The sequence below is a fragment of the Ranitomeya variabilis genome, chromosome 2 (assembly GCF_051348905.1).
Source record: "Ranitomeya variabilis isolate aRanVar5 chromosome 2, aRanVar5.hap1, whole genome shotgun sequence".
In the NCBI taxonomy this organism is placed as follows: domain Eukaryota; kingdom Metazoa; phylum Chordata; class Amphibia; order Anura; family Dendrobatidae; genus Ranitomeya; species Ranitomeya variabilis.
This window is the reverse complement of record NC_135233.1, coordinates 744344319-744365188: the sequence shown is the minus strand read 5'-3', so window position 1 is coordinate 744365188 and position 20870 is coordinate 744344319. Positions and strand designations below refer to the sequence as shown.

The following is a 20870-nucleotide window of genomic DNA, read 5'->3' as shown; positions in this document are numbered from 1 at the left end:
AATATGGTTCCCAGGGCCTGAAGGAGAGTTTCCTCTCCTTCAGACCCTGGGAACCATCAGGAATACAGTCCGATACATGAGTCCCATTGACTTGTATTGGTATCGGGTATCGGTATCGGATTAGATCCGATACTTTGCCGGTATCGGCCGATACTTTCCGATACCGATACTTTCAAGTATCGGACGGTATCACTCAACACTAGACTTGAGCCATTTTACAGGGACTCTAGCACGCGCCGGGCTCTATAGGTGTCACCATGCCTCCTGAGTATTAAGGCGGACAGGTAACTTGCAGTTCAGCTGTCCTGCCGGTCTCTGATGTAACTCGTGGAGTCCCTTACAACCTCGGTGTTCCGGCTACCAGTGTCTGCGCCTCAGAAGGAGGCAACCTGCTCGTGGCAGGTCCCCCACTGGTCTTACTCTCCTGTGCTTCTCTCTCCTACATGCTCACAGCAATATATTCGACTTTCGTATAATCTCTTCCCAGGTGCAGCAGCACTGTGCCTACACAGCTCCATACACCTTTTTCTGCCACAGACTGCTCCAGTCTGCTTCATGGCCCAAACTGTCTAACTTTCCCTCCAAACTTCCATATATATATGGGGAGTCACCTAGTAAATAGGATCAAAAGATCCCCCTGGTGGCCTGGAGTGTGAACATGTTGCATGCTTGTGTTTACCTGGTGACAGTTATCCTTCCTTGCCTCCAAATGTAACATCACTCTCCCCCTGAGGAAAGCAATGCTACTGTGACGACCAGGACCCTGGGGCACCACAGTTGCTCATAGCAACCAATCACAGCTCAGCTTCTTTTAAACAGCTACTGTGAAATGAAAGATGCTTAGTGATTGGGTGGGGCTATGTGGAGTGGGCATGGCCAATACACACACACATACACTCATTTTTATATATAGATTTGAAAGCCAAAACCAGGAGTGAGTGAAAAATGCAGAACTGGAGCATATGTTCTATTTTACTTTTCCTCTGATTTTTCCACTCCTGACTTTAGCTTACAAATACTGAAGTAAAATACTGACCAAATACTGAACGCATGAATATGGCCTTAGAGGATGGTATAGGAGAGAGTTCTCCCCAGCACACAGTCTGACAATTATTTTATTGTTTTACAAATTACTTACTGGATGCACAATATCATTAGTCAATTACACTGGCACTTGTGCTGCCACCTGCCCAATATCTCTATTGATTGCAACTCTCTATCGGAGACTACTACTGTCATCTCCTTAAATTATTTCTATTTATAAATGTTTAGAGTATTTGTCCAATGCTTTAGGGATCGTCTTCCTGTCTCTATTGTTGAGTTTTAATGTCGACTTAGTATCCTAAAATCACCATATAATTGCTATTACCAAACCTGGATAGACTTCAATTAAAGCTATTAGCCCCTCTTGATTGGCTGAGATATACCATGTGTTGTGATAGCTGCAAGGCAGTAGGAACAGTCTGTATGGTCGACTCTTGGCAATGCCATCCTTCTTTATAAGCAGCATGGTGGCTCAGTGGTTAGCACTGGGTTCCAATCCCACCAAGGACAACATCTGTAAGACGTTTGCATGTTCTCCCCATGTTTGCATGTGTTTTCTCCGGGTTCTCAGGTTTCCTCCCACTTTCCAAAGAAATACTGATAGGGAATTTAGATTGTGAGCCCCATAGGGGACAAGGATGATAATGTGTCTAAAGCGCTGCGGAATATGATAGTGCTATATAAGCATAATAATTCCGTGACTCAGGCAATCTTCTGCAATGTGTAAAATGTCAATGCAGAATTTTTTTCTGATTTGTGCAAATCAAATTCCAAATTGTTTCAATTTGCCAGGAGAACATGCAAATTTCATGTAAGTCGACTCAAATTGATTTGCATTGGATCTAATCAATTATCTCTTCATAATACTGCTTTGCCCATGCATGTTTTACAACAATCAACCAGTGATTTTATACCAGTAGTATTAGATGAGAATACACCAGATTTAATCAGCTATTTATGATAATACAGAAGTGGGAACTCTCACCTCCAGCGCTACAGCTACTGGAATGAAGACTATCAAATGTGGAATAAGCCTAGGAATTTAAAATGATTAACTTGGCATAAGTATAATAGCTTACCTAGATGTGAAAAAAGTTGAGAATATTTTTTGCTCTTGCATTCCTCTTTGATAACCACAAGATGGTGTATTTTTATATTCAATGGAAATGTTCATATCAGACTTTTCTTTCATAGCAGCAAAGTTTATTTTCTATTTAAAAATTAGACTAAAAATTTAATATTATATATATATATTTATGTATATATATAGTATATTTATCTATTTATATATATTCACATACATGTATATATATATATATGTGCATGATATATATATATATATATATATATATATATATATATATATACTGTAATGTATTTAGATAACTTTATTAAGATAGATAGATAAATAGTGAATTCTTCAGCAGTTTTTAGACGTATTTTAACTGCCATGTTTTGGATTTTCTTTTCATCAATAAAGCATTGTAGAAAATGCTATTGTCTTTTCAGTCAAAACCACTTAGAAAATGCTGATGTCTTCCAACATCTTTTAGTCTTTCCATTGATTTGTCATGTAAGGTAGTGAGCATCTTCCTAGTAAAAAAATGTCTGAAGAATGTATGTTACTTCTTTTAAACACTTGGTGTCTTTGAAAAGCCTGAAGTATTTAAAAGATGCTCAAATGCTTGAACATATGAACATCAAGTTGTTTTTCCATACACATTAATGGAACAATTCATAGTTTTTTGTTAGCACTTTTACCACTATAGTTGGTGTTTTATGACCAAACCTGCAGAAAAAAACCACAGTGTAAAGATACCCTTACACTCTTCTGCAATGTGAAACTTTTGCCGATGAGCAGAGATGTCTATAATTCATTCTAGCCAACATTTAGTTCTAAAATTATACTGTGCATCTTCAAATTTGGCCCCCACTATGTGACCATGCGGCTCTATTTGCCCTAAGTGGGATATCTCTCAGTACGGGAGAAATTGTACAATACATTTTGGGATATATAGCTTCTATTCTAGTTACTATGCAAAAATGTTCCTCATGAACTAAGGGGTAAGGTTTCTCCTTGTGGAGAGTGACATACCAGCTGGCTTGTCAAGGTAAGGAGGCTTATTTGCCACGCAATGCTCCTCTGGAAAATTTAATATGCAAATTGACTCTTCAGAGAGAAAGAGGACTTGTACTCTATAGCGCCACCTGTTGGAAGCAGAGCTCCTACAAGTCACAATCAACCCTTTAACGAGTTTTGCAATATGACTTAGGATAAAAAGCCAAATCAGGAGCTCAACTCACAGACACGGTGTTTTGGGCTGTTGGCCCTCATCAGTGCAAAGCATGAGAACTGATTTGGCTAGGTGAGAGGCTCTGGACTTAGGTGTAAGGGGTAAGGTTTCTCCTTGTGCAGAGTGACATACCAGATCTAGCTTGTCAAGGTAAGGAGGCTTATTCGTGCAATGTTCTTCTGGGAAATTTAATATGCAAATTGCCTCTTCAGAGAAAAAGAGGACTTGAACTCTATAGCGCCACCTGTTGGAAGTAGCGATTGTACAAGTCACAATCAGCCCTTTAAACTAATCACTTAAGGAAAAAAATCAAAATACCTTTTTATTTTACCCTGGCTTTACACTCATTTCAGAAATGGATTGTGGGTTCAATATACTCATTAAACCCCTTGTTGAATGGGTTAGGAGGTGTGATTTTCAAAAGTGCACTAAACTCCTTCTCTAATAACAACCACCTCCAGCCATAAACTTCTCTGACAATGAGTGCTAGCTAGGGCCCAGATTATGTAGAAGATGGGAGTGACTAACAGTGCACAGCTGAGAGCCTAAATGCAGGAAAGCTCTCAGGAATTGACAGGATCTGGAGGATTTTTGCCAAGAAGAGTGGGCAGTAGTGTTGAGCGATAACTTCCGATATTCAAAAGTATCGGTATCGGATTGGATCGGCCGATATCCAAAAAATATCGGATATCGCCGATACCGATACCAATGCAAGTCAATGGGACACAAATATCGGAACGTAAGTAAGCCCATTCTGTGCTTCTATATTCTGTGCCGAGGGGGGAAGAGTGTGGGCGGTGTGTGGGCGGTGCGTGGGTGGACACTGAGTGTCTGTGTGTGCGGGCGGGGTCTGTACGGGTCTGCCAGGGATGTGTATGTGCCTTCTGGGGCTGTATGCGGCGTGCAGAGGATCTATGCGGCATGCCGGGGCTGTATGCAGCGTGGGGGGGTTTCTGTGGGGCGTGGGGGGGTCTCTGTGTGGCATGGGGGGGTCTCTGTGCGGCATGGGGGTTCTCTGTGCGGCATGGGGGGTCTCTGTGCGGTGTGGGGGGTCTCTGTGCGGTGTGGGGGGTCTCTGTGCGGCGTGCTGGGGCTCTGTGCATGTTTTTGCAGGCATCTTCTGATGGGACTACAAGTCCCATCGGATGATGCCTGCTACACTGACAGTGATTGACACATTAGCCAATGATGGGACAATAGTAGTCCCATCATCCGGCTAATGTGTTGAATGAAAAAAAAAGATACTCCATACATACTACATACATGCTACATACATGCTACATACATACTACATACATACATGCTACATACATGCTACATACATACATACTACATACATACTACATGCATACATACAACATACATGCTACATACATACTACATACATACTGCATACATACTACATACATACATACTACATACATACTACATACATACATACTGCATGCATACATACATACATACTACATACATGCTACATGCATGCTACATACATACTGCATACATAATACATACATACATACATACTTATATACTACATACATACTACATACAAACATAATACTTGCATACATACTACATGCATACATACATACATACTACATACATACTAAATACATGCTACATACGTGCTACATACATACTGCATACATACTACATACATGCTACATACATGCTACATACATGCTACATACATACTACATACATACATATAACATACATACATACTACAAGCATACATACATACATACTACATACATACTACATACATACTGCATACATACTACATACAGTACATTCATACATTACATACAAGACATACATATAGAAATACAGTACATTAAACATAGATTACATGCTCACCATTACTTGTCATTTTGATCCCCGAAGCCAGTGTCATCTATAAAAAATATGAAAAAACTAACAACCAATATACTCCCTGTCCGCAGAAATCCATGAGGGTCCCACGACGATCTCCCGTAGAGAACGGCAGCAACAGCTGTTGCGACCGCTGTCTAGGGGCCCCAGGAACACAATGACGGAGGAAGGTATTCCTCCGCCACTGTAAAAAAAGTCCCTAGTCTCACTGTATGGCATTGCTGTATGAGAAATTTTCCCAGGCAGCAATTGCCAAAAAGTGAGACTTTGAACTCAGGTAACCTCAGTGATACACTGCAGGAGCCATTTTCTCCTGTCAGTGTGTTACTGAGGGTCCTATAGAGCAGTGACATCACCCGATGTCACTGTTCTATAGGGGAGATCATCGTGGGACTCTCGTTATTAATTGGACTACGGCGGACAGGTAGTATACGGTTTATTGTTTTACGTTTTTTGAAGTATGATAAGTATGGTGAAATGAAGAATATTAAAATACTTTTTCATAATGTGTGCGCGTTTTATTAACCATTTCTTACTATTGGATTAATAACGGATAGGCGTCTTATTGACGCCTCTCCGTTATTAACCCGGCTTAATGTCACCTTACAATAGCAAGGAGACATTAAACCCTTATTACCCCATAACCCACCGCTACTCGGGAGTGGGAAGAGAGGGGCTAAATGCCGGAATTGGTGCATCTCCCAGATGCGCAATTTCCGGGGTGGCTGCGGACTGGTATTTGTAGCTGGGGGGGGCCAATATCCATGGCCCCTCTCTAGGCTATGAATATCAGCCCGCAGCTGTCTGCGTAGCCTTTCTGGCTATAAAATATAGGGGGACCCCATGTCATTTTTTGGGGGGTCCCCCTATTTTAATAGCCAGTAAAGGCTACGCAGACAGCTGCAGGCTAATATTCATAGCAGGCTACAAATATTGGCCCCCGGCCGTCGGCTTTCCCCCTCTGGTGCAGAAAATTGTGCAGGAGCCCACGCCGTTTTTTTCTGTTTTTTTTGTTTTTAAATTCAATGCTCATAAAGGCCTGTTTCACACTTGCGTCGGTACGGGTCCGTCGCTATGCGTCGGGCCGACGTACTGACGCACGTTGTGAAATTTGTGCACAACATGGGCAGCGGATGCAGTTTTTCAACACATCTGCTGCCCATTCTGAAGTGCGGGGAGGAGGGGGCAAAGTTTCTGCCCCGCATGCGCTGTAGAAAATGGCGGACGCAATGTACAAAAAAACGTTCACTTGAACGTTTTTTCATGCCGACGGTCCGCCAAAACACGACCGATCCGTTGCACGACAGACGCGACATGTGGCCATCCATCGCGATCCGTCACTAATACAAGTCTATGGGAAAAAAACGTATCCTGCGAGCACATTTGCAGGATCCGTTTTTTTCTGCCAGATCTGCTTTTTTTTCCGCCAGATCCGTTTTTTCCACCGGATTCTTTTTTTTCCGCCGGATCCATTTTTTCCACCGGATCAGTTTTTTTATCCGCCAGATCCGTTTTTTTCCACCTGATCCATTTTTTTCTGCCAGATCTGTTTTTTTCCGTTGGATCCATTTTTTCCGCCAGATCTGTTTTATCCACCGGATCCGTTTTTTCCGCCGGATCCGTTTTTTCCGCCGGATCCATTTTTTTCCGCCAGATCCGTTTTTTTCTCATACAGTTGTATTAGCGCCGGATTGTGCCTGATGGCCACACGTTTCATATGTTTTTTACAGAATCCATCAAAAAAGCTGTTTCCGCCGGGGCGGAAAACACATACAGAGGAACGGTTTTTCTGTCCGGCAAAAAAATGCACAGCGACGGATCCAGCAAAAAACGGATGAAACAGATGTGAAATTATGAATCCGGCCTCCGAATACGTTTTTTCATGCATGTTTCCATTCAAATCATGAACATTTTCCGTTTATTTATTTCCAAAAAATGCATCAAAACCGGTCAAAAAACGGAACGAAAACTGCATCAAAAGCAGCATCAAAAACCACATCAAAAACAGCATCTAAAACCACATCAAAAACTGCACCAAAAACTGCATCAAAAGCTGCACCAAAAACTGCACCAAAAACCAGCATCAAAACCTGCACCAAAAACTGCACCAAAAACTACGTCATGTTTTGGCGGACCGTCGGCACGAAAAAACGTTCAAGTGAATGTTTTTTTGTCCGTCTCGTCTGCCATTTTCTACCGCGCATGCGTGGCAGAAACTCTGCCTCCTCCTCCCCGCACTTCAGAATGGGCAGTGGATGCGTTGAAAAACTGCATCCGCTGCCCATGTCGTGCACAAATTTCACAACGTGCGTCGGTACGTCGGCCGACGCATAGCGACGGACCCGTACCGATGCAAGTGTGAAACAGGCCTTTATGAGCATTGAATTTAAACAAAACAAAAAAAATGGAAAAAAACGGCATGGGCTCCCGCACATATTTCTGCGCCAGAGGGGGAAAGCCGACAGCCAGGGGCCAATATTTGTAGCCTGCTTTGAATATCAGCCCGCAGCTGTTTGCGTAGCCTTTACTGGCTATTAAAATAGGGGGACCCCCAAAAAAATGACGTGGGGTCCCCTTATATTTTATAGCCAGAAAGGCTACGCAGACAGCTGCAGGCTGATATTCATAGCCTAGAGAGGGGCCATGGATATTGCCCCCCCGGCTACAAATACCAGTCCGCAGCCGCCCCGGAAATGGCGCATCTGGGAGATGCACCAATTCCGGCACTTTGCCCCTCTCTTCCCACTCCCGTGTAGTGGTGGGATATGGGGTAATAAGGGGTTAGTGTCACCTTGCTATTGTAAGGTGACATTAAGCCGGGTTAATAACGGAGAGGCGTCAATAAGACTCCTATCCGTTGTTAATCCAATAGTAAGAAAGGGTTAATAAAACATGCACACATTAGGAAAAAGTATTTTAATATTCTTCATTTCACCATACTTACCATACTTCAGCGCCTGCAAAAAACGTGAAATAATAAACAGTATACTACCTGTCCGCCATAGTCCAATTAATAACGAGTGTCCCACGACGATCTCCTCTATAGAACAGTGACATCGGGTGATGTCACAGCTCTATAGGACCCTCAGTGACACACTGACAAGAGACAATGGCTCCTGCAGTGTATCACTGAGGTTACCTGAGTTCTAAGTCTCACTTTTTGGCAATTGCTGCCTGGGAAAATTTCTCATACAGCAATGCCATAAAGTGAGACTAGGGACTTTTTTTTTACAGCGGCGGAGGAATACCTTCCTCCCGTCATTGTGTTCCTGGAGCCCCTAGAGAGCGGTCGCACCAGCTGATGCTGCCGTTCTCTACGGGAGATCGTCGTGGGACCCTCGTGGATTTCTGCGGACAGGGAGTATATTGGTTGTTTGTTTTTTTCATATTTTTTACAGATGACACTGGCTTCGGGGATCAAAATGACAAGTAGTGGTGAGTATATAATCTATGTTTAATGTGCTGTATGTCTATATGTATGTATTGTATGTAATGTATGAATGTACTGTATGTAGTATGTATGCAGTATGCATGTAGTATGTATGTATGTATGTATGCAGTATGTATGTAGTATGTATGTATGTATGTTGTATGTATGTATGTATGTAGCATGTATGTAGCCTGTATTTAGCATGTATTTAGCATGTATGTAGTATGTATGCAGTATGTATGTAGCATGTATGTAGCATGTATATAGTATGTATGTTTCATGTATGTAGCATGCATGTAGCATGTATGTAGCATGTATGCAGTATGTATGTAGCATGTATGTAGTATGTATGTAGCATGTATGTAGCATGCATGTAGCATGTATGTATGTATGCATGTAGTATGTATGCATGTAGTATGTTTGTATGTAGTATGTATGTAGTATGTAAGTATGTATGTAGTATGTATGCAGTATGTATGTAGTATGTATGCATGTAGTATGTATGTAGCATGTATGTAGTTTGCATGTACAGTAGTATGTATGTAGTATGTATGTAGCATGTATGTAGCATGTATGTAGTATGTATGGACTATTGTTTTTTAATTCAACACATTAGCCGGATCATTGGCTAATGTGTCAGTCACTGTCAGTGTAGCAGGCATCGTCCGATGGGACTTGTAGTCCCATCGGACGATGCCTGCACAAATGCACAGAGCCCCAGCATGCCGCACAAAGACCCCCCCATGCCGCACAGAGACCCCCTCACGCTGCACAGAGACCCCCCCACACCCTACAGAGACCCCCCACGCTGCACAGAGACCCCCACACACCACACAGAGACCCCCCCACGCCGCACAGAGAACCCCCACGCCGCATACAGCCCAAGCACGCCGCATAGATCCCCTGCACACCGCACAGAGACACCCCGCATGCCACACAGAGACACGCCGCACAGAGACACCCCGCACACCGCATAGAGCCCCGGCACACACACAGAGAGCCCCACGGTCACACATAGACACCGCCCACACGCGCGCACCCACGCAGTCTTTGCCCACGCACCACACTTCATTATACTGCATAATTTCACTATAGGAACTTCCAATTCCGATTTCCGATATCACAAATATATTTGAACTCAGTAATGGAATTCCGATACAGCGAATATCGTCCGATTTCCGATATTTGCAGTATCGGAATGCTCAACACTAGTGGGCAGCTTTACCATCTGAGAAAATAAAGACCTTCATTCACAACTACCACAAAAGACTTCAAGCTGTCATTGATGTTATAGGGGCCATACATGGTATTAAGAAATGGGGTATGTGAACTTTTGATCTGAGTCATTAGGATGTTTTCGGTTCTCATTATGATTTAAAAAGAGGAAACACAGTAGTTTGACAATAAATGGATTCACTCTACCACTAACCATAAGTAGAGAAAACGTTTGCTGTTATCATTCATATTCTCTGAATAAAACCAAGAAAGCAAAAATTCTTCCAGGGTATGTAAACTTTTGAGCACAACTGTAGCTCTCACAGAGCCCTGATCCCAACTTCATTGAATCTGTGTGAAATTACATGAAAAGATAGGTTGATTTGTGTAATATTACATAGAGAATATTTGTGGTTAATTTTTCAAGATGTTTAAAGCAACCTCCCTGCCGAGTTCCCCAAAAAATTGTGTGCAATGGTACCTAGAAGAATTGATGCTTTAATGTCTTTTAAAGGCAAATAATGGTCACATCATATAATAATTTAATTTTTCCCTTTGTTCATTAATTTTGCATTTTGTTTATTAATAATAAAAAATACACTTCTATTTTTGACAAATTTCTTACTTTTCAGCAGTTTTTTCATATGTGCCTAAAATTTTTATATGGTGCTGTATGTGACATTTAATCCCTTCATGACCTTGGGATTTTCTGCTTTTCCGTGTTTGTTTTTCGCTCCCCTCCTTCCCAGAGCCATACCTTTTTTTTTTTCCATCAATATGGCCATGTGAGAGCTTATTTTTTGCGGGACAAGTTGCACTTTTGAAGGACATCATTGGTTTTACCATGTGATATCTAGAAAATGGGAAACAAATTCCAAGTTCGGTGAAATTGCTAAAAAAGTGCAATCTCACACTTGTTTTTTGTTTGGCTTTTTTGCTAGGTTCACTAAATGCTAAAATTGACCAGATATTATGATTCTCCAGGTCATTCCAAGTTCATAGACACCAAACTTGTCTAGGTTCTCTTTTATGTAAGTGGTGAAAAAAAATTCCAAACTTTGCGAGAAAAAATTGCGCCATTTTCCAATACTCGTAGCGTCTCCTTTTTTCGTGATCCGGGGTTGGTTGAGGGCTTATTTTTTGCGATCCATGCTGATGTTTTTATTGATACCACTTTTTGCAGATACGTTCTTTTGATTGCCTATTATTGCATTTTAATGCAATGTCGCGGTGACCAAAAAAACCTAATTCTGGCGTTTTTAATTTTTTTCTCGCTACGCTGTTTAGCGATCAGGTTAATGCTTTTTTTTATTGATAGATCGGGCGATTCTGAATGCGGCGATACCAAATATGTGTAGGTTTGATTTTTTTATTGTTTTATTTTAAATGGGGTGAAATGAGGGTGATTTAAACTTTTATGTTTTTTTTATTTTTTTTAACTTTTTTTAAACTTTTGCCATGCTTCAATAGCCTCCATGGGAGGCTAGAAGCTGGCACAACTCAATCATCAGATTGCTGCTATGTAGCTGAATTGCAGGCTTGCTATGAGCGCCTACCACGGGGTGGTGCTCACAGCAAACCAGCATCAGTAAACATAGAGGTCTCAAGGACCTCTATAGTTACTATGCAGAAGCATCGCTGACCCCCGATCATGTGACGGGGTCGGCGATGCGCTCATTTCTGGCCCAATGGCTGGAAGCGCCAGTTAAATGCCACTGTCTGAGTTGGATAGCGGCATTTAACTAGTTAATAGTTGCAGGTGGATCACGATTCCACCCATCTCTATTGCGGGCACATGTCAGCTGTTCAGAACAGCTGACATGTCCCGGCTTTGATGCGGGCTCACCGCCGGAGCCCGCATCAAAGCGGGGGTTCTGACCTCGGACGTACTATCCCGTCCGAGGTCAGAAAGGAGTTAAGAGTTGATATGTGAAAAATATGCCTGCTTTTGTCACATAAATATAGAACCAAGTGTAATACAAAAACACAGTCATAATCATTTGGATACATGATACAGAGTTATTTTAAAATTTAGTCATGCATTCCAGTTTTTCCAAATCTTGCCATCCAGTTATGAAATGACAGCTAGCCTCTGTCTATTTTGAATTTAGGAATTCTATGAAAAAACCCCCAGATATTTCATTCTTTTTTTTTACTAAATAAAATAGGAGAAAAGAAATGTTTATTTTGCTCAACAAGTGCAGTACGTTTCATGTTGATTCTCTTTTTAGAGTAGGTTGTCAAAGATTCTTTTCTTTGTCAACATTCCCTAAAATTTTGGTTACTGCCTCTGGCTTTATAAGGCTCGATTGAAAACCTCCAACTGTGCAGTACATCATTCAAATTCCCAGAAGGAGTAGCCTGTAGAGACAGAAGCTTATTAGAAAAGAAACCCACAGGAGGGCCTCATATTCATTCAGGGCTAACTTCAGTCAAAATGGAAAGCATTTTGATTGATGTATTCTAGAAAACGTGAAAACATTGACCTCTAACACAAGCTATAAGCTGCAAGATTACTGCCATTATTGCTTTAAGACATTTTAACAAGATTTCAAACAATATCTGACGTGCAGTGCTAGAGGTAATGAACTTCTGAACAAACCTTGCACTTTCATTCTGAATTTCGAAAGTGTCTTTCAAAGAAACAGTATCAAAGGGCAAAGTGAAAGATTCAGTTTATTTAAAGTGAATAACTAGAGTGTTCTTTTTTCCCACAAAGAAAAACAGAAATATAATTTGTGCTCCATCTCAATCTTTGACAACCTCTTTTTGTGTTTTGTCTTCTCTATATTTTAGCCTTCTACTTTTTCATTTATTTAAAGCAAATTGATCCATTATGAATAAATGCACGATTCAAATATAATGTAATCACTGGCACATAATTTATTTAGCAACATATAAATTCTTAATGTAATTGTTGTCCTGGTAGCAAGAAAAACACTCACATCTGCAGGAATTTTATAACACAGCTTCAAGGTGTTAAGAAACACATTATTTAAGGCTGCAAGCAATTGCAGAAACTGACTTCAAAACATGCAGATGTAAAAATGGTACTGTTAAGCTGGAACATCAACGCTGAAAGATCTATTAACCAGGATAATTCAGGCTTTACATACACTCAATTTTTCTAGTATAAAACAAATAATATGATCCAACAGTTTAGAGTGCAAATAAATCTGAAACTATATTTCAAGTATATTTCACAAAGTAACATTTATTCTATGGCCCTGAAGAGAGATCTCAATAACCAAACTGTGCTGAGGAAAAATGTCCTCTTACTATCTAAATATTTCCATTGCAGTTCTTAATATGTTTGGCATTTATATGGTTCATACATAAGATGTCATACAAGTGCTTCTCACAAAATTGGAATATCATCAAAAAATATTCTTCAATACAAAAAAAGAAACTCATATATTATATAGAGTCATTACAAACAGAGTGATCTATTTTAATTGTTTATTTCTGTTAATGTTGATGATTATGGCTTACAACCAATGAAAACTCAAAAGTCATTATCTCAGTAAATTAGAATACTTTATAACACCAGCTTGAAAAATGATTTTAAAATCTGAAATCTAAAATCTGAAATGTTGGCCTACTGAAATGTATGTTCAGTAAATGTCTCAATACTTGGTCGGGGCTCCTTTTGCATCAATTACTGCATCAATGCTGCATGGCATGGAGGCGATCAGCCTGTGGCACTGCTGAGGTGTCATGGGAGCCCAGGTTGCTTTCATAGTAGCCTTCAGCTCATTTGCATTGTTGGGTCTGGTGTCTCTCATCTTCCTCTTTACAATACCCCATACATTCTCTATGGGATTAAGGTCAGGCAAGTTTGCTGGCCAATCAAGCACATTGATACTGTTATTTTTAAACCAGGTATTTGTATTTTTGGCTGTGTGGACAGGTGCCAAGTCCTGTTGGAGAATGAAATTTCCATCTCCAAAACCTTGCCAGCAGTGGGAAGCATAAAGTGCTCTAAAATTTCCTGGTTGACGACTGTGCTCACATTGGTCTTGATAAAACACAGCTGACTTATACCAGCAGATGACATGGTGTCATGTCGGACGCTATTCACACTAGGGCGACCGACAGACAGCAGTAATTCCTCATTCGTCCACTATACGCTCAGTGGCGCTGGCTAGACTTTATCCAGGTTGTCCGGGGTTAATCTAGCTGTAATCAGGTTGGAGGCTGGGTCACGCCTGTGGCCTTCAAATAGTCATTCTGGACTTTGGGCATCGCCGATTATAGCTTGTGCCTCGTGCCTAGTGATTCCAGTCTGGAGTGGTGGTCTTGGAGTAGAAATATCGTATCTGGTGGTGTTTTATCCTTTGTCATATTTCTCCTTCATATATTTGTATTTGTTTTGCCCTGTGCACATTATAGTGTTTTCCTGTGTGTCTGCGGCATGGTGCGTTTTTAGTTTTCCCTGTCTGTGCTTTCTGTAGGGCTTGGTGTGTGGTCTAATCACTGGGTGGCTGGTTGAGGTTTCAGCATAGGACTGAAACAGGAGTCAGGGTCAGGCCTTGCGGCCCAGACAAGCACACTATCAGTGTAAATTCTGGGAGAGGGACAGACAGGGTTTTCCCTAGTCTGAGGGATATCGCAGGGGCCCAGGTAATCAGCTGTAGTCTACCCAGTACCCGCATGACATTATAATCGGCGACGCCCAAAGTCCAGAATGACTATTTAAAGGCCACGGGCATGACGCAGCCTCCAAACCGATTACCAACTAGATTAACCCCGGACAACCTGGATAAAGTCTAGCCAGCGCCACTGAGTGTATAGTGGACGAATGTGGAATTACCGCTGTCTGTCAGACGCCCTAGTGTGAATAGCGTCTGACATGACACATGGCTCCCCAAACCATCACTGATTGTGGAAACGTCACACTATACCTCAAGCAGCTTGGATTGTGTGCCTCTCCACTCTTCCTCCAGACTATGGGACCTTGATTTCTCAATGAAATGCAAAATTTACTTTCATTGTGGAGTGTGTCAATGACTGCCTTCTGGACATCTGTCAAGTCAGCAGTCTTCCCATGAATGTGGAGCCTATGGAAACAGACTAAGGGACTATTTTAAACCCTTAGGAAGTCTATGCAGGGTTTTTTGTTTATTCTAATTAAGTGAGATAAGGACTTTTGGGTTTTCACTGGCTGTAAGTCATAATCAACATTAACAGAAATAAACATTTGAAATAGATCACTCTGTTTGCAATACCTCTATATAATATATGAATTTCACTTTTTGTATTGAAGAATTGAAATAAGTTAACTTTTTGATGACATTCTAATTTTGTGAGAAGCACCTGTATGTTATTGTATTTGTTGCAGAGTACTGCACATTGTTTATTTTTACTTTATTAGAAATGGAAACTTACAATTCTCAAATAAATGTATTCCCTAAATCAGCTCAGACTTCAGACAAGACTACTAGGTTAAGGAGTTATTTCTAAAACCCCATTCTCTTTTCACAAAGTGCAGTGTATTGTTAATATGTAGACTAAGCCCACCATAACGTTTCTATGTTGTACAGATGTGACATTTTCATCTCTGTCTGCTTTTGCCTCCAGCTTCACGTTGCTGAATGGGCTGTCATATTCTTAAGCTTTAGAACTATATTTTTCAGCAGCACCCTGCTTCTCTTCATTGCTCATTCTTCTATATTAAGATAGCTGTCTATGTGTTTTTACATCATTGTTAGCTGGTTTCTAGTGGAGCTAACATTTCTTACACTCCTTCCTCAATGAAGTTTGTAATTGTAATCAGTGCAAAGCTGAGTTCTACTTTCTTCTTGTTGCTGAGAGGTCAATGTGAAACTGTAAGTGCAATCAGTTGATGCATACAGCAGAGAATTATCTTCTGCTATACTCCTCAACAGAGCAGCATTTTCAGTTTCACATCACTTATTTAAAAAAAATGCAGTGAAGATAGAATCAGCCATACAGGGTACAGTACAGGAGCATACAGTATACAAAAGTATAGAATGTATTGTAAAGTTAGAATACATTCAATGTCAGTGGTGGAGATCTTTGCGGGCAGGAAGCCACCAGACAGACTCTGTAATGTGCATGATCTACCAAATGCAAAGCAACCACAGCAGTACAGCTCAAATGGCAACTGTAAAGTAAATAAAGCCTAGAGAGGCATGTTTTAGGAGTGCTACAGTACTGCTCACCATTACTGGCATCCCTTATCTGCTTCATAGACTATAATATCTTCAGGAATAAATGGAAATGTACCAAAGCTATGTCCTCAGGATTTTTTAATTAGTGATCCATAGTACTACAATAACACAATGTTTTTCAACTTACATGTTGCAATTTCAAAGAAGAAACAGAATAGACAGCATGTGCAGCAATGAAGACACCTGTAAGACGCTTGTAATTAATACTTGGTTGCACACCCTTTGGCAATGATGACAGCCTCCAAACGTTTCTTGTAGCCAGCACTTCTCAGCTGATATTTTTTCCTACTCTTCCTTTGTAGTTTGTCCAAGCTCTTGAGTGTTTGCAGGGTTATTTTCCCAATGGCAGATTTCAGCTTATCCCAAAGATTTTCAATGGGATTAAGGCCAGGACTCATTGCTGGCCATTTCAAAACAGTACATTTTTTCTGTTTCAACCATTAATGTGTACTTTTGGATGTGTCATTTGGGTCATTGTCTTTCTGGAGGACCCATGATCTCAAACCAAGTTTTCTTACACTGAGTAGGACATTTTGCTCTAAAATCTCTTGATAATTCTCCGATTTCATGTGATATAGTCAAAGCCTCCAGTACCAGATGCAGCAAAGCAACCCCTCAGCATTTTGGATCCTCCACCATGCTTAACTGTTGGTAGGGTGTTCTTTTCCTTATAAGCTTTATTGTGCCATCAGTACACAAACTGTTGCTTTGCATTGCCAAAAAGTTCTATTTTTGTTTCCCCTGTGACTGAACAATTTCCCAGAAGTATTGTGGTTTATTAAGGTACTTTTTGGCAAAGATCAGTCATTCCTTTTATGTATTTTCTTCAGCAATGGTTTCTTACTTGGCTTTCCCTCATAAAGCTCTGCTTGGTTTAGTGTGTAGCATATGATATGTGTTGAAACCATGACCCCAGACTTTTCCTGATTTGCGTTAAGGTCTTTGGATGTTTGACATGGTGTTTTATTCCACCATTCGCACCAACCTTTGAAGACATTTCTTGTCAATTTTCCTCCTTCTCCCACTTCCACGCAGGTTCTTGATAGTTCCATGCTTGGCAAACTTCTTAATAACATTGCGCACTGTTGAAACTAGGATACCAAGGTTTTTTGAGATGGCCTTATACTCTTTGGAAGTCTTGCATTTGCTAATAGTAATAGTTCTGATGTCCTCACACATCTCCTTTGTCTTCACCATTGTGACAAAAGAACAGGGCCTACCATGTGGCTTTTTAAAACACTGAAGTCATCATTCATTGGCTAATTCATGTCACATGGGCACCAACAATGTAATCATAGGTGATTCTTATTTGTGATTTACCACAGGCGAGTTAAAATGTGTTTCTATACTAATTTATTGTAAAGGGTGCCAATACCAGGGTCACACAAACTTTAGGATTTTCTATTTTTCCTTCCAGTTGCTTTTTGTTTTAAATTATTGTTTATCATTTGCTCTTTTGTATTTAACACGAGTGCTATATGCAAAAAAACTGTTTCACTTGATTCCATTTTTTCAGGAGATATTCCACATTATGTATTTAAACTTCATGGATGCCTATAATGATGAGCAGGACTGTATGCGCTAAATAGAGCAGTTTTAAAAATTACTTGTACTGGCACCAATATATAAACATGTAAGAGCATAATTACACGAGCTAAACTCATAAATTAATTTAGACTACCAGAAATTATTATTATTTATTATTATTATTCATTTTTATAGCGCCATTTATTCCATGGCGCTTTACATGTGAAATACGGGGCAAATTTAGACAAATACATTAAACATGAGCACAAACAAGGCACACGGGTATATAAGGAGGGAGGACCCTGCCCACGAGGGCTCACAGTCTGCATGGGATGGGTGATGATACACTAGGAGAGGGCAGAGCTGGTTGTGCAGCAGTTCAGTAGGTTCAGGATCACTGCAGGCTGTAGGCTTGTCGGAAGAGGTGAGTCTTCAGGTTCTTTTTGAAAGTTTCTATGGTAGGCGAGAGTCTGATGTGCTGGGGTAGAGAGTTCCAGAGTATGGGGGATTACTTAACTAATAAATAGTCCAAAAATCATCTAGCACTAACAATAGACTACAAATAAATAGAACCCCAGACCAGGTGATAAATGTTTGTTGATTTTGTAAAATGATTAGAACAATAATTCTCAGCCTTCTGCTGTCAATTTCATATCAGTGGTACTTTTTGGTTGCTATTTTGCAGGAAATGTGCAGACATTAAAAAAAATAACAACTTTAATGTTTTTATTTTCTTAATTCTGTATTCCAAAATATTTTATTAGATAATTATTTAAAACAATTTCATTTAGTTATAACTCTCTACGTTAGTGCATTCTGTGTTCTTTTAAGACTGTCTCTTCTCTGCACAGTATACTGTAACATATAAAAATATATTGTATTTTATTATGACTATTGGCCCTCCTCTCTTTCAAGCGACCCACTCTTTTAGTGAAACATGTTGAATGTAATGTGCCATTGTTAATAAACTGCTTTCTAAATGCCAACTCTAAAAAATTCTAGTCAACTAAAAAGCTAGAACATGAATACTGTGTGTGAAAGAAAGAATTTACCTAGCAAATATGAAAATGTGCAAACTACAAATGTTTTTGGATGTGTTTTCCAGAGAACATATGTCTCAAATGCATTTGCCTATAATGTGCATCACCAGGCACTAGTTGGCAGATAAATAATTTTAGTGACAAGGTGAAATTTTCAATGAGTTTTCGCAGCTTGATAAGTCATTTTAATTACTATGTGATGCATATTTAAGTGACAGCAGTTTGTTGGAAGCTTCAGGCAGCAACATGGTAAATTTGCAGGGTTGCTTAGCTGACATGCTGTGCCAAAAGAATAAATCTTTAATAGTTTATACACCCCATGTGACTGTTGCTTGCTCTAAAACCAAAACATTATTTATGTTTGTATTTGCAGAGATCCTTCTGTAGCGCAATGGTAGAAGAATTAAGGATGTCACTAAAGTGTCAACGACGGTTGAAACATAAACCGCAGCCTCCTGTAATAGTGAAGACAGAGGAAGTTATCAACATGCATACATTTAATGACAGAAGGTTGCCAGGAAAAGAAACAATGGCATAGAGCTGGGTTTCAGGCATCCCCAAGCACAAACTGTCAGCTTTTTGTTTTCCTTTTCCAAACAACTCTGCGAGAATGTTTCCTGTGGAAATATGCAACCTGTGCAAAATAAAAATGAGTTACCTCATGTCGCTACGTCTATGAACTTGAGACTTAAACTGATCCTTCAGTCAGGCTAGAACTGCAAGAGTCATGGATAAATCAAGAACTTCTGCGGAGGTTGATTTTTTTTTTTCTTCAAGGGGTCCACCATTCTTCTGAATGTAAATGTGTATGTTTTGTGGTTGCTTTACCAGGTCCCAAATCAGAAAAGGATAAGAGGTTATTTTTGAAGCTTACATTATTAAAAGAAATTAAAAAAAAATCCAGAATAACCAATGAAGAATGAAATCATAAACTGTATCTTATTGACTGTAAATTCTTTGCGTTTCTGTGGCAAAGATAAAGGAAAATTAGGTGGTTTCTTATTACGTGCCCAATACAAATGTCCAAATCCATTCTTAAGTTGAAATGGCAACATTAAACCATGGTGGCATTCTAATTCATCACTATACATGATTAATCAATCAAAAACAGTATGAGAAGATTCTTAAATGCTTTGTGGACTCTGTGTTTCACTGTCGTAAATAAAACAAAATGTCAGTAAACAAGGCAATAATTGTATTGTTCAATTCAACTAGATTGCAGCATTTCTGTGTGCAGAATGTTTATGCTGAGACGTAGTTGTTATGGAATACAGAATAATATATCATTGTGTATTGAAGAGAGGGAAATGTGAATTTGCCAAACAGGATCCGACTTCGACAATATGGATTTTTATTTTTTAATAAGTCCCTGTTTCATTTTGAACTCAATTGAGCCTCTGCAGTTCCCTCCAACTGTGGAAAATGTATGGGCCTCATAGAAGAACTTTCCACAGGGAGCTTTAAACGGACTGCATTCATCAATACAGTCAGTGTTAAATGAACAAAATCCTCGAGCAATTTTTATTTAAAAAAATGTTCAGGTTTATTTGTGGAAATGCAAGATTTCTATAAAAATAGTTTTTGTATGGAGATTTTTGTAATACTTTTTATCAACAAAATCCAAACATACGTTTCTTCTGTCAGGGGTGTGATGCCAAGCATAAACGGTAGTGTGTGAGCACCACCAACGTTTGGTGAGATTATTTTTATCAAACTCAAATTCAATATAAAACATTTATTTTCAAGTTCAGTATTGCTAGTTGCACTACCAGCACTGCTTCCCATGCCATACCCCTGATTTTCACTAAGCTAAGAACATACTGTAATGATCAATTGTGTGTAAATGGTTAAATACACAGTCTTCTTGACCACATTGTGATAACAGTTGAAGTGCACACAGTTTCCTGTTTGAATTCAATGCACAAAATAAACATAAGCAAAAACGAACTGGATTTATCTATTTCATTTTGTATGCCAGATAACATTTTATCAAACACATTTCATTCTTGTATACTTAAGCACAATATGTACTGTGAGAACAATCCATGGAAATATGTCTAGGCAATCACCCAGCGCTGTTTTGATGTAATCTACACTCAAGCCAAAGCTAGGATTGAATCCAAAAAGAGAAGCTTGCATCTTTGCTTTTATTAATCTTTTATACAAACTCATAGTTTTAGCAAACTGGATTGTATAAACAAGAATTTATGGCTACTTACAAACTTTGAGGTCAATTAGGGCCTTCAAT

The 20870-nt window shown here is 39.8% G+C and overlaps 1 protein-coding gene across 2 annotated transcripts in view; it reads left to right on the top strand.

The window, feature by feature from the left end:
• Nucleotides 1-20569, top strand: part of GRIK2 (glutamate ionotropic receptor kainate type subunit 2) — a 1301067-nt gene extending 1280498 nt beyond the window's left edge. For both annotated transcript variants that reach the window (XM_077289658.1, XM_077289656.1), the window contains one exon: nt 18996-20569. In XM_077289658.1, coding sequence (XP_077145773.1) covers nt 18996-19160 — 165 coding nt within the window. In that variant the 3' untranslated portion in view covers nt 19161-20569. The remainder of the gene's footprint in view (nt 1-18995) is intronic.
• Nucleotides 20570-20870: the final 301 nt, after the last annotated feature.